Source organism: Arachis ipaensis, chromosome B03, assembly GCF_000816755.2.
Source record: "Arachis ipaensis cultivar K30076 chromosome B03, Araip1.1, whole genome shotgun sequence".
In the NCBI taxonomy this organism is placed as follows: domain Eukaryota; kingdom Viridiplantae; phylum Streptophyta; class Magnoliopsida; order Fabales; family Fabaceae; genus Arachis; species Arachis ipaensis.
Window position 1 is genome coordinate 132,710,826 of NC_029787.2, and position 13,720 is coordinate 132,724,545.

Genomic DNA, 13,720 nt, shown 5'->3' on the forward strand with positions numbered 1-13,720 from the left:
CATAGATCAGCAACTGCAGCATGGGCTAACAGCATTGTCATGGGGATTCTGATTTCTGTGGCTTCTGTTTGTATTTTGATCGTGTGGGCAATCGCGATGCGGGCGAGGAGGAAGGAGGCAGAGGAAGTGAAGATGCTTAATAGCTTGCAGGCATCACATGCTGCCACAACATGGAAGATTGACAAGGAGAAAGAGCCTCTAAGCATCAATGTTGCAACCTTTCAGAGGCAGCTTAGGAAGCTGAAATTCTCACAGCTGATCGAAGCAACCAATGGATTCTCAGCAGCAAGCCTAATTGGTTGTGGTGGTTTTGGTGAAGTGTTCAAGGCCACACTGAAGGACGGTTCAAGTGTTGCAATAAAGAAGCTCATTAGGCTGAGCTGCCAGGGTGATAGAGAATTCATGGCTGAGATGGAAACCTTGGGGAAGATCAAGCACAGAAACCTAGTCCCTCTGTTGGGATACTGCAAAGTTGGGGAAGAGAGGCTGCTTGTGTATGAGTACATGGAGTATGGAAGCCTGGAGGAGATGCTCCACGGCAGAACAAAGTCGCGCGACCGGCGAATTCTGACATGGGAAGAGAGGAAAAAGGTTGCAAGAGGTGCTGCCAAAGGACTTTGTTTCCTTCACCACAATTGCATCCCACACATAATACACAGAGACATGAAATCAAGCAATGTGCTGCTTGATCATGAAATGGAGTCAAGAGTGTCTGATTTCGGAATGGCAAGGCTCATAAGTGCACTTGACACACATCTCAGCGTCAGCACATTGGCCGGAACACCTGGCTATGTTCCACCCGAGTACTACCAAAGCTTCAGGTGCACGGCAAAGGGAGATGTCTACTCTTTTGGAGTTGTCATGCTTGAATTGTTAACCGGAAAGCGCCCCACCGATAAGGAGGACTTTGGAGACACCAATTTGGTCGGATGGGCCAAGATGAAGGTTCGCCAAGGGACTCACATGGAAGTCATTGATCCTGATTTGCTTCAGGTCTGTCAAGGTTCAGATGAAGCTCAGCTCAATGAAGTTAAGGACATGCTTCGCTTCTTGGATATCACTCTGCAGTGCGTTGATGACTTGCCTTCTAAGAGGCCAAACATGTTGCAGGTTGTTGCCATGCTCAGAGACCTTCATCATGGAACCACCAACACTGCTTGACACCAACATATGTTCCCTATTGCAATGCAAACTCCCAATTAATAATAACTTGTTTTCTGCCTTCATTCTTCATTTCTGTTTTCATGTTCAGAAACTCAAAAGCCCAATAAGCATGGGCCAAGGAATCAGCACCTTCAGAGAATGGGCCGGAATAACACCCCATCTATGTCACCAGGCAGGGCCCGCCATCTAAAATTTATGGCAGAGAAAGAACGTGCGCATTCTATATATATACACACAAACATGTGTATCTTGCTGAATTCCACAAGGTAAGCTAATAATCGTAACCTAATTAACTAAAGCAAAGGATTCGTTAGCCCTTAAATACGTATTTTAGTTGAGTAATAAGAACTAAGAAGACATTTAGACAAATAAAGAATTTGAATTATTTTAAAAAGAATTTAACGAATTTATGCCTTAACAATATATATGAATAGAGTTTAATTTTGATTCAATTGACATTATAAAACGTTTTACATGAAATTATAATCGTTCTTTTTTATGACCATTTACGCAGCCAATATAAAAAATAGTTATTTTTGCTAATATGACGTTATGTGATTAGATACACATGTACAACAATTTTATATTGACAGAACATTAAAATTAAATTCAAATTAATATTATAAAATAAAAATATTTTTATTAAAAAATAAAAAAGTTTTTCTTTTTATATATTTTTTATATTTATTAAAAAATTTAAATATTTTTATTAAGAAAGGTCAAGTATGATTTTGGTCCCTAAGGTATAAGTTGAAAATTTTTTTCATCTCTAACTTTTTTTTGCATACAAAATCATTCATAAGGTTCAACGTAGTTTTAAAATCGTCTTTCGGACTAAAATACCATTTCTTTTTCTTTTTCTTCTTTTTCATCACAACATCTCTTCTTCTTCATCAGAAGCAAAACCAAAAACAAAGAGCCAATGAGATCAAACAAACCAAATCCAGAAACAAACCCAGAGATATTGTAGCTCTCTTTTTCCGTTTGCACTCTTCACTTGTAAACACCAACCAAGGAAAAAAGAGAACCAGAAAAAAATTGATTCATTGATTAATGGATTCGATAAACTCGTTCAAGGGGTATGGAAATAAAATCATGGACGTGCAATAAGATCAAATTAGAAATAGAAACAAACGCAGAAACAGCCACGCTTATGGACGTGCAATAAGATCAAAGAAATAGAATCCAAATCAGAAGCACAAGAATAATGAAATCAGAATCAGAAGTACAAGAACAATAAAATCATAATCAGAAGCAGAAGTAGAATAAATTAGAAACAGAACCCTAGAGAGGACCAGCGGCGAGGATGCGAAGCAGCGGCGAGGACCAGAAGCAGTGGCGGCAGTGGTGGCTGGCAGTGGTGGAGCGCGACGGTGACGAGGCACCCCTCTTCATCTCTCTGATCGTGCGTTTTATCTCTCTTCACAAGCTCTTCGACGGCAGCAAGGCTCGCGTCTCCTCTCTCCCTCTGGTTCTAATTTCTGATGGCGGCAACGGCTCCAAGTCTCGCTGGTACCGTCCCCCCTTTCATCTTTCCCCTCTTCTTCCCTCCCTCCCCCCCCTCCCAAAAGTGTGATTCCCTTCCCCCTTTTTCTTTAACCCATTTTCTTTTTTTATATATTTTTTTAGTTACGGGTAATTTGGTAATAAAAATTAAAATTCTGGTAAAAAGTACAATTTTAAAACTAAGTTAAACCTTAAGGACGATTTGTTTGCAACAAAAAGGTTGGAGACGAAAAAAATTTTCGGCCTATATCATTGGGACCAAAATCGTACTAAACCCTAATAGTAATCTTATCGAGAAATTGCAATGGTGGTAGGAGATGGAATCAGGGAATGGCGGGGGTGGAAGATGCCTCCCTCCTCTCCGTCCTCGCCCCTAGATTTTCTCCCTGTCTTCATCTCTGATTCTTGTCATGAGGAATATTGCTCTCCATCTCCATTTTTTGTGGGCCTTATTTTTCATCTCTTCGATAGTATTCATCTTATATAAAAACAGTAAGATTTTATACAAAAACGTTAAACAGCAGACAATGACTTCTTTCGAACTGACGCAGTAGAGAGACGCAACGGTGAGGCAGAGCATAGAGCAATGGAAGAAGTGAGGAATGCGGCAACAGAGAGAAGAATGAACACGACAGCAGAATTGCGGAAAAAAAAAAGAACGCCACGAACAGAGAGAATGACGCAATGAGAATTGATGGCACAATAAAGGGTGACAATATAAAGAGAGGTGACAGTGCGATGAAAAAGGAGAGTGGCTACAGAAAAAATTAGAAATATAGATAACGTTAAAGATCTTTAAATTGAAAAAAGATTATACAAATCAGGATTAGTAATTTAGGATATATATATATAGGTGGACGGATTTATATTCATGGATGTGGGGGCAAGTGCCCCCAGTGAAATTTAAAAATTTTTTAACTAATACATAGTAATAAAATTTATTTGTCCCCACTATATAATTAAATTTGACCCCACTATGATTAAACTTCACTCATCAATTTCAATTATGTAGAAATAAATGGTAATTCAAGATTCAAATGAATTTATTACAATAACCTTTAAAAATAGAGGTAACTACCAATTTAGTATCCAAAAGATTCAAGCGCAAACAAAATAATTCCTAAATGATTTAAAAATTTAGTCATTCACAATTAAAAAATTTAAAAAAAATTCACTTGACATAAAATTATAAATTTTTTAGAATGGAAAGATCTTATTTTTTTAATATTACTTACAAAAAATTGCATCAAAATATAACATTTAAAGTCTTTTTTCAGAAAATATATATTTAATGTATATCTAGTTCTTCGAGACTTATTTGTTGTTAACACATTTTAGAGTTATTTTTTGTCAGCGATGTAAATTTTGATACTATTTTAATTGTTTACTCGTTTAAAATAATATGTTTCAAAACTTTTTTTTTATAAATTACTGCTAGATTAGCATCTTAATTTTAAAATAATAAAAATATTTGGTAGTCAATAAAATTCAGCCCAATATTTTATTAGATTTGATTATAAATATATAAAATTATATCTCTCAGAAATTTTACGCTGTTTCTAACAAAAAAAAATCTCACAATTTAATCTCAAACGATTTTTGCAAAGACTCCCGTATTTAGGAGAATTTCAGCGTCCCTAAATGGTGGTAGATAGTAGCGGGGATGCATTAAAAGGTGCGGAAATTAAAGAAATAAAGAGGAGAAGAGGTTGCACGTGGTCCCAACAAAGTATTCATGATTAACAGGGTAACCCCCTCTCCCCATTTCTGATTCAGCTACTTCCCTTTGAATTGTCAAACAACAGTCTCCAAACTCCATCCCCCACTTTGCCTCCTCATCTTCTTTTTGTCTTCTCCTTTTTAATTCTTTTTACTTTATTTGTTTTTATAATAATAAGTAATTTCATCAACATATACTTTCATACTACGCTACTTCCTTAATCATCATCATTATCTCCTCTCACACATAACTCTACTTTCATACTATACAGTAGTCTAAGTAAAGTGTTTAACTTTGATACAAAAAAGTAACTTTCTTTTATCCGAAAAGCACTTACGAGTTTCGCTTTTTAATAAAGACTTAATGGTAAGCGAGCCAAAGATCTTTCTATGAAAAGAAAAAGATTCGAATCCTAGAAATAACATGAACAAAAGTCTAGCTATATTATATCTCAAAGCATACAACTAAATTTTCTGTATATAAAAAATAAAAAATCAAAATTAATCACAACATATATACAATAATTATATAATAATTAATTTGATAAGTTATTTTTAGTGTACATACGTCTTAAAAAAAGCATAAAATTCATACTTAAAAGATACATCGAAAACAAGAATAGTGAGTTAATTCGAGTCTCTATTTATAGTAATATATTTCATGTTCAGTGTATGTATCACTTTTATTTAATGTTAGATGTGTTTCTTCTATCTTTCATGTTTCATTGAATGATAGTATGTACTATGTCACTTAAATATTTTTTTAATTGTCAGATAGATCCATTCATCACAATATTATTATATAACAAATAATGATTAAGTATACATTAGATGTAATTCATAATTTAACTTTGTTTATATATATGGTAAAGATGTAATCATCATAAATTAAAATACCACAATAAATTACATATAATACGGGCCAGATAACAAAAATAACATAATACATATTACAAAGAGTTTAAATGTATATTTTCTACCCGTATTATTTTCTACCCGTATAAATTAGGTAACTTATGTTACCATATTTTCTAACTTGTATTAGTTAAAAAACGAAGCGTGTGAATACAAGCTTAAAATTTACAATATTGATAAAAAGTTATCAAATATTTTACTAAGAAAGATAATTAATATAACAAAATTATAAAATTAGATAATCATTCTATTCTAATCAAATTTTTTAAAAAAAAAATTAAAATGAGTAATTACTCTATCCAAACCGAATTCCTGACTAAGAATTATAAAGCGATAATTTGTAACATACACTCAATCTAAATATATAAAAAAAAACCTCTTATTAAATTGATCAACTTATTATGCTGTAAATATAAACTTTTATAAATTGTAAGCAAATTAAAATATTTGACTATGCATAGCCATGTTTTAACCAAAAATAAAGAGCATGCTGTAACACTCTTCTTCTAATAATATCTACTTATTTGTCCACTTTTATTTTTAATTCATAGAGAAATCAAATTGATTTTAATTTCTTCATTTAATTTTTATTAAATAAATATCTCTTGAACATACTGTTTCGAGAGTTACCTGAAACATTAATTTGGGCCTAAACGTAAGGTTTTTAGCAAGGGTTTTGAGCAGATTTTTAGTAGTGTAGATCGTGAATTATACTTGGGGAGGTGTCAATATATTTATAACCACATTTGTTGGAGTAGTTTCATCTTTATTGATGGATAACCGTTACCTTTATCTTCATAACTTGTTAGGATCTATCTTTCAAGAAATATTGAGATAATTGGAGAGATTCGGAGAGGCAGTTATTTAAATAAGTATAAGTTACCCCTTTGAATTGTGTAAAGAGTTCGGGTATGCGATAGAAACCACCTTTTGAGGTGGGCATTTTATTCTTATTGGCTTGACTTTTGTGTTTTGGGCTCGAATATGAACACATGCCAATGTTAATTTTTTATAAATTAAAACATGCTTTAAATAGTATGCGTATGGTATCATAAACAAATCTAAAAATTCAGTAAATTAATAATGTTAATGAAAAATATAACAAGTACTGGAGTTGAAACCTTCAAAGTTAATAAGATGACAATGTTTTCACTTTATAATACTAAAAGTCAATTTAAAAAGCAACTACGTAATTCCATTGACTCCAAAAGAAGAAAAAGCTAAACCTAATTTGCTTTCTTTTTATCTTTCAAGAGCACAAAAGTTCCCTTCCATGTTCGGATGTTCCAATAGGGGAATATAGACGTCTAGTTGCTTTAAGGTTTAGTTAACATGCTCGCTCCAAATTGATTGATGTGTTTGAAGTTGTTTGTTATATATGAAGAATTCAAAATTTGAATTATTTAGTTTAATTTGATAATGAATGTGTTTAGTTTAGCAGTTAGTAGAAAAATGATAATTAATTAATTATATGAAGGGAGGGCGTGGCATATATGACATTATTGAATGAAAAAGGTACTGTAACCCCCACTAGGGTGCTGACACTGCAAGCTCCCAGTGTGGTGTTAAAAGTATGTGCGTGTTTAGAGGCTTGTGTGCGTTTGTTTGCGTTGAGAGGGACGAGAGCACCCATTCAACTCTGGCACTGAAAAACATGGCATGGCGTCTATATGTATTATTTTATATGGATATGCATTCAATTTCATATATATGCAGTGAAAATGACCCTCCATCTTTCACCCTCCCTCTCTGCCTCTCTATTCCTCCCACATTAAATTCGACCTCAAAAGGGAGATATACCCCCCTTTGGATGGTCCCAGGCCCCAACCCTCACTGCTATCATTCACCCAGATGAATGTCACATGTCTCCTTCAATTAATATATCAACAACATTAATATCCATTGTCTCAATAATCATTCCTTCCTTATTTTATTTTCTTAATTCTATTAGCTATCAAATGAACAAAACAATTAATTAAGTTTACAACTACTCAGGACTTTTGTCAGTACTCAAACTCCTAAGCACTGCATCTCACGATCGATCACAACAACACAATATTAATAAAGAATATGAACTTTCTCTAAATCATACAACAAATTTTCAGACAGCCAAGAGTAAAAAGAAAACAGAAAAAGAAGAAAACAACCATCACTACTCAATTAGCTCGTAAACCTTTTTCATCTTTTCTTTTCTTTCTAAACGGCATAATACAATTAAAGGGGTTATATATGTGACTGACTATTCTGCTTCACCATCATCCGTGTTGTTTGCTGATGACATGTAACTCATTACAATGGAGGTCTCTTCAGACGGAACCCCAACGCCATTGTTGGAAGAGTGAAAGTTTTGCTTGCAAGCATGGCATGTTATCTCCATGAGAGTTGAAGTCATCTTCTTGATGGCTTGCTTTCTCAAAGCTTCAGCCTTTCCAAGCTCAGCTTGTGCTTGCTTCCTTATCCTCTTTGCATTCTCAAACTCAAGCTCAGCTATCTCAATCTGCCGTTTCGCTTCTCTCCTTGCCTCTTCTGCATATGCCTTTTCCGCCATTGCCAACTTCAGCTCCTGTCCTGCACACTCCTTCAACCTTGCCACTTCCAATGTGGAAGAAGAATCACCCACCATCATTACATTATTGTTATTGTTCCGTTCTTCTTCAACACTCCTCCCATTGTCCCCACCTATTGCGAGTCTCAAGCGGGTTTCGTGGTTTTGACGAGAGTTTATTGAAGAAGGTAGGAGCTGAAGTTCCAAGTTGTGAGTATTAGTATTGTTCCTGTGAATCTCTGAAGGTGGTGGCAGTGGTGGTGGTGGTGGTGGAAGTGGTTGCAGTGGGGCAGTCACCGTAAAATTAGCATCACTGGATGGACTTGTGCTTGAAGCTGTTCTTGAAGAGCATGCTGGTTGCAGTGCTTGTAACTCTGGTCGGTGCTGCCTCACAGTGCACGCATCCTGGTGTTCTATGAAACTCTCCACCCTGAAATATATTAATATTACACAAACTTTCATTTAATCTGTTACTGTTATATCCATATCACCAACATACACTATATGTTATATGCTTGTGTCGAATAAACCAAGATAGCAAATCCTTATTAATTTATTCATGCTATAAAAAATAATATAACAGAGCAGTGTATAGAATTTTAGGGTTTGAAGAGGGACCTGGAGAAGACGCGGCCACAGTCACAGGAATGGCCACGGGTGCCACAGGTTTTGATGTGAGCTTTGTAATCGGATTGAACGGCGTAACCCTTGGAGCACTTATGGCAGACCCACTGCTTGTGGTTGCTGTGCTTTCTTCTGAAGTGTTTCTTGATTCCCACCAGGTCGCCCAGTGCGTGGCACGGGTCATGGTGCAAGCAGCTGGGCTCCGGGCACACGAACACCTTCTTCTTCATCATGGTTGTACCGCCTCCTCCTTGCCTCTTGAGAAGCTTCCATGGCACCTTGTGCCTCCTCCTATGCATTTGCAGGTTCTGGTCCCTCTGGAACCCTTGGTTGCAGATCTCACACACGTAACGATCCGATTCCAGCAGCGTCTTCGGTGACAGAGACACCACTTCTGCATCTGGATCTGCGAATCAATGAAGCTCATGAATAAATGAATTATATATGAAAAATGAAATTGAATTGAATTACCAGGGGTTCCAGCGGGTCTTCTTTTTCTTTTGTTAGGGAGGTTTTGGGCATCGGAAGAACAAGAAGCAGTATTGATGGTGTTGTCTAACATGAGTGGTTTGATGATGATGGTGGTGAGAACTTAAAAACAATAAATTGCTGTACAGGATACGCTTGCAATAGTAGTAGTGGAGTTTCAGCTTTACCCGGACCTAGCTAGCTAGAATCAACAATTTTAAAAAAGGAAGAGAGAGAGAGAAATAAAAAAAAGCTCTTGCTTTTAATTATGTTCAGGGCTTTTGCTAAGCCACGACCTTACCCTTGACCTCTCACCTCCACCACCACTCACCACTCACCACCCAACTCTTGTTTATAAAGATATCTTTTCTGATTACTACATGTGTTTTGTTTGGGGGCGGGGCTGACCCAATCTAATCACATGATTAAATTAAGGAAAACCCAACGCACCATACGTAATTAAGGAATCTGGAGAGAAACAAAAAAAACATCCTCCTCCAAATACGGTAGTCGTAGAGAAGAGAGTGGTCTTTCTCACGTGACTAAGTGACAAATTGATATTACACCTCTCTCTCTAGTCTCTACTACATACGCTTAAAAGGTGGAGGAGACAGCAGGGTGAATTATGGAGGATAGGGTAAAACAATGACAATTTCAGTTCCCATTGGCGCATGTAACGGGCGCTTACTTATATCTTCTGGACTCATGCGCATATATTATGGATGGATTTCTACATTTCCCAATTAATTCAAATTAAACTTCAAACCCCACCACACATAACTACGTCTCTTTAATTTTCCATAATTCTTTCTTTGCCTACTATTATTACAAATAATCGATATCGAATATTAATCATTCAACCACAGACTAACACCTTCTGCTCTACTCAATCTTCCTTGGTACTTTTTTGTTTTATGTACCTACTTTTTTCTTCTTAATTTTATATTACTAATTTGTTAAGTTGCCACAATTTTATTGCGTATTATTTTCTAATACATACATTATTGTCTAGTTTCGATCAAAATCCATAACTAGATACCATTCTTTTGGCATGCTGCGTCAAACACTCTACTCTGCGTACAATATACTGTGTCATTCGTACCAATGTAAATAATAGAGGTCCCAAACCTACATATCTGAAGCTCCCTTTAAAATAACGTAATGTTATCTGGCCAGACACAGTAAAATTAAACGAGTCTATATTTTATTTGTATTTTAACTGGGATCGGGATACGCTCTATCTTATTTAATTAATTAATTATGATATCAGGTTTTTATAGTATTTAGGGAATTTTCTAGGGTTGAATGAAAGTAGATGGACGACATGGCATTACTGCTGGATCCATTTTTCTTTGTCTTTTGGTCATAACAACTGATCCACGTGGAACATCCACAGCATGCCACCTAAGCTTGTATATAGTGATAAACATATATGCTAGGACGTAATAAAATCATTGGAAAAAGTGATTAACGATGCATTCTGCGGAGATCAATGTTTCGCTAAGTTCCCTCTCACACTAAGCTTTATTTATATTAAAAAGGAAAGAAAAACAAAACTACATACATAGCTAGCGTGTAAACAAAAATTGGTATAAGGACATGTTTTCAAATGGGTTCTTGATTATCTGCCGCCATAGAGAAAATCTGTTGCGGATTGGCATTTTATCTTGCTTGCTTCAAATAGACCCTTATATGTATAGATGAGTCAAAAATAAAGTCCCCCACATATCAATTCAAACTTTAATCATTCTTGGTCAGAGGAATCAAATGGATCGGTCCTACACACACATTCAGCTAACTCTTTCAATTTTTCTTACCTTTGCCGACTTCATATCAATAATTTTTTGTCTCAAGTAAACCATTTTTCTACATACAGATATGGATGAAATTGTTCAGCATCACAATCACGTCATTACAATTATGTATACCAGTAGATTATTTTGGAAAAACTTTCAAATATACCGAATATTAATGTTTTTTATAATTAAAATTAACTGTTAAAAATCATTGAAATACTAGTGTATCGATATATTTAAAAATTTTATATTCTTTTGATTCAAAATATCTCAAACACGCCTAGATATCATTGTGTGTTACCTTGTGCTGCAACAACTACATTATATTCTTTTATGTTCATCAAGTGGACCATATATACTTAAAGAAATTGAAGTCAGATTCTTTTTCGGAAACCAAAAAAAATTCTAGAATAATAGGGCATATAATCAATAATCTTTAAATAGGGTATGAAATTTGTGAAATAATTCTTTCTTCGAGAGAGAACAACCTCCAAGACTAAAATATCTCCTGTTGTAAAATACCTTGAAACTAATTAAAAATTTCCAAACTATAACACCTCCCCGCATTGTAAAAGCTAATGTGGAGAATGTGTATAATTAATACGGTGGTGATGAGTTGCTAGAAGGCCGTACTGGTTCAGGCTTTAATTTGTACAAGTTATTATGTGAAGGTGGGCATATTGATGATACATGTTGTAATTTTGTTGTTGTTGTTACCCAATAGTGTGAGATGGCTTAGGTTCTTCTAACACACACATGACACATGTGAGGCCTATGATCGATTCTTCATCCATAATAGATCCGTGAAAATTGATGATATGTGCTCAGTCAGGCTCATCATCATTATTCTACATACTAGCTACTCCGGCTAGGGATGGCAACGAAGCAGGTAGGGGTGGATTTTTGCTCTACTCGATCTTGTTCTGTCCTACAATAATTCACATAGAACTCGTCCCGTTTTTATTCGTGAGTAGTAAAAAGTTAGGATCTTAATCCGTTTGTGCGGGTATCTATTTCGCCTCTATCTACCCCTATAATTATTAAAATTCAATAAATAAAATTAAATTTTAAAATTTATATAACCATCATCACATATATAACATAAATTAAAATAAAAATTTAAATATAATACAATATTATTAATTATTTTACTAATTATTTTATATATATTACACATTATATATTAAAATTATATATATACCGAAAAGGTATTACCAAAATTCAATCCCGTCTCGTCCCGCAGAAAACTTGCCCGGCACCATAGCGGGTAATTATATACCGAAACGAATAAGAGTAGATATTATCTAAACCCAACCTATCTACCCCATTCTTCCCGAATGAATAAGAACGGAATAGATACTCACAAATTCAAGTAGTGTTGCCATGGTAACTCCGACCACTCTGATCTGTGGTGGTCCAGAGATTATATTTATATTGCATGGAACAATAACATGCCTAATATAATAATCGGTGGTTAATTAAAGATAACATATATAAGAATATTTGAAGCATAGAATTAGAAGCCCTGCAAGCGCGCGCAATATAATGCACTAGTCACGCACGTCCCTTGCAATCATTATTATCTCTGCATTTTCCAACTATCCCAATGTATTATCTTCATGCACCCATGCCCATGCCTAAACTTCACGCTTTAACTGTAAAACATTTTAAGACACAAAACATAAATCGTAAACTATTTTATCTCAAAACGTGTAACATTTAATTATTCTGTTAGTTATTATAATTTTATCATGTAATTAAGTTTTTATATTAGATAAAAAGATTTAATTAAGTTTTTTCAAATTATTTTCTGTTACAAATTGTTGGAATTTTAGATGAATTATAAAACACTATAACAGCAAATAGTTTAACATTATTCCATTGTTTTTAAAAAGGAAAAGTATAGGGTACGAACATGTTATCTGCCAACTTTTGCCAATTCTTATTTATAATTGTGTTTTATAGAAGTATGTTGGTGGATGTGTCTAATAATTAATATATTTTAAATACATATATAAAGAGACACATCCAAAAAATATATCTATAAAGACACTTCTATTAAACACAGACATTTTTATTTTAACATTACCCAAATTTAATTACAAATTTTATATAATATATATAAATTTAATTACAAACTTTTCAATGGTAAAACCCTAATTAGACATTTAGTTCTGTCTAACGCAAAGGATTACAATATATATCCTTAGGCTAGCCTTAAAAATGTTATTAGAATATTTGCTTTTCATCAATAATTCTCTTTCAATTTTTTTCTTTTCCTATCAAATATGAAATATCACTGTTAGTTCACTCACCGTGTAAACATTAGAAAGTTTTTGTGAAACTATATATATATATGTTACGTGGGTAACCTGAAGTTGGTGGATTAGGCTTGTGAAATTGGTTCAAGCGTTAAGTGGAGGTAGTCTCCGACTTGATTTGCGTCTGTCGTCCGATTTGTGTGTATGAAAGAATGGGGGTGGTACTTGCAAAGACACTCCGATGCCTAAGTTAGCAAGGGAGCAAGCAGGTTTAGAGAGTATTGGAGCTTAGAGATACCTGAGGAGTGTTAGTGTATTTATAGTGGTGAACCAATAACCACCGTTAGAGTAGTCCCACCTTTTAAGGTGAATAACTATCCATTTATTTTAGGGTAGTTGGGATATGGCTCTTGGTTGAGAGATTTTAGGGGCAGTTACTTATTTGAATAAGTGTTATCTGTCAGCTATCTTTCGAGTCCGACTTCTTTAAGGTGGAGTCCGACTTCTTTAAATTGAGCCTTTTAGTATGTTTGGACTTGGATCATAATATTTTGGGTCAGGATATGAACAATATATATATATCGTTTTGTGGTAGCCAACTAGACATTTCTATATACACATATGACATATCCGATATATATACCCAAACTCAAGAATACTATTGACTAGGGTAAAAGATAATGGAAAGTTTTTAAAAATATCGATACACCGATATTTTAATG

At 34.6% G+C, this 13,720-nt stretch overlaps 2 protein-coding genes across 2 annotated transcripts in view; one reads left to right on the plus strand and one right to left on the minus strand.

Moving 5' to 3' along the window:
* LOC107632100 (serine/threonine-protein kinase BRI1-like 2) overlaps positions 1-7,516 on the plus strand; it is a gene marked incomplete in the record, with an annotated part of 10,245 nt that extends 2,729 nt beyond the window's left edge. The window contains 2 exon segments of the mRNA XM_016335746.2: positions 1-1,162; positions 7,482-7,516. Of these exon segments, the coding sequence (XP_016191232.1) occupies positions 1-1,161 (1,161 nt within the window).
* Positions 7,345-9,624, minus strand: LOC107632102 (protein SHOOT GRAVITROPISM 5). The gene is made up of 3 exons (XM_016335747.2): positions 8,945-9,624; positions 8,468-8,879; positions 7,345-8,279 (listed from the first exon to the last, which is right to left on the minus strand). Exons 1-3 carry the CDS (start codon positions 9,033-9,035, stop codon positions 7,544-7,546), a joined length of 1,239 nt encoding a protein of 412 aa, XP_016191233.1. The 5' UTR covers positions 9,036-9,624; the 3' UTR covers positions 7,345-7,543.

Coding starts and splice junctions, on each gene's coding strand:
- LOC107632102 (XM_016335747.2), bottom strand. CDS start 9,035: ATGTTAGACAACACCATCAATACTGCTTCTTGTTCTTCCGATGCCCAA. Junction 8,880..8,944: donor AAGACCCGCTGGAACCCCTG/GTAATTCAATTC, acceptor ATTGATTCGCAG/ATCCAGATGCAGAAGTGGTG. Junction 8,280..8,467: donor TGTGGCCGCGTCTTCTCCAG/GTCCCTCTTCAA, acceptor AATATATTTCAG/GGTGGAGAGTTTCATAGAAC.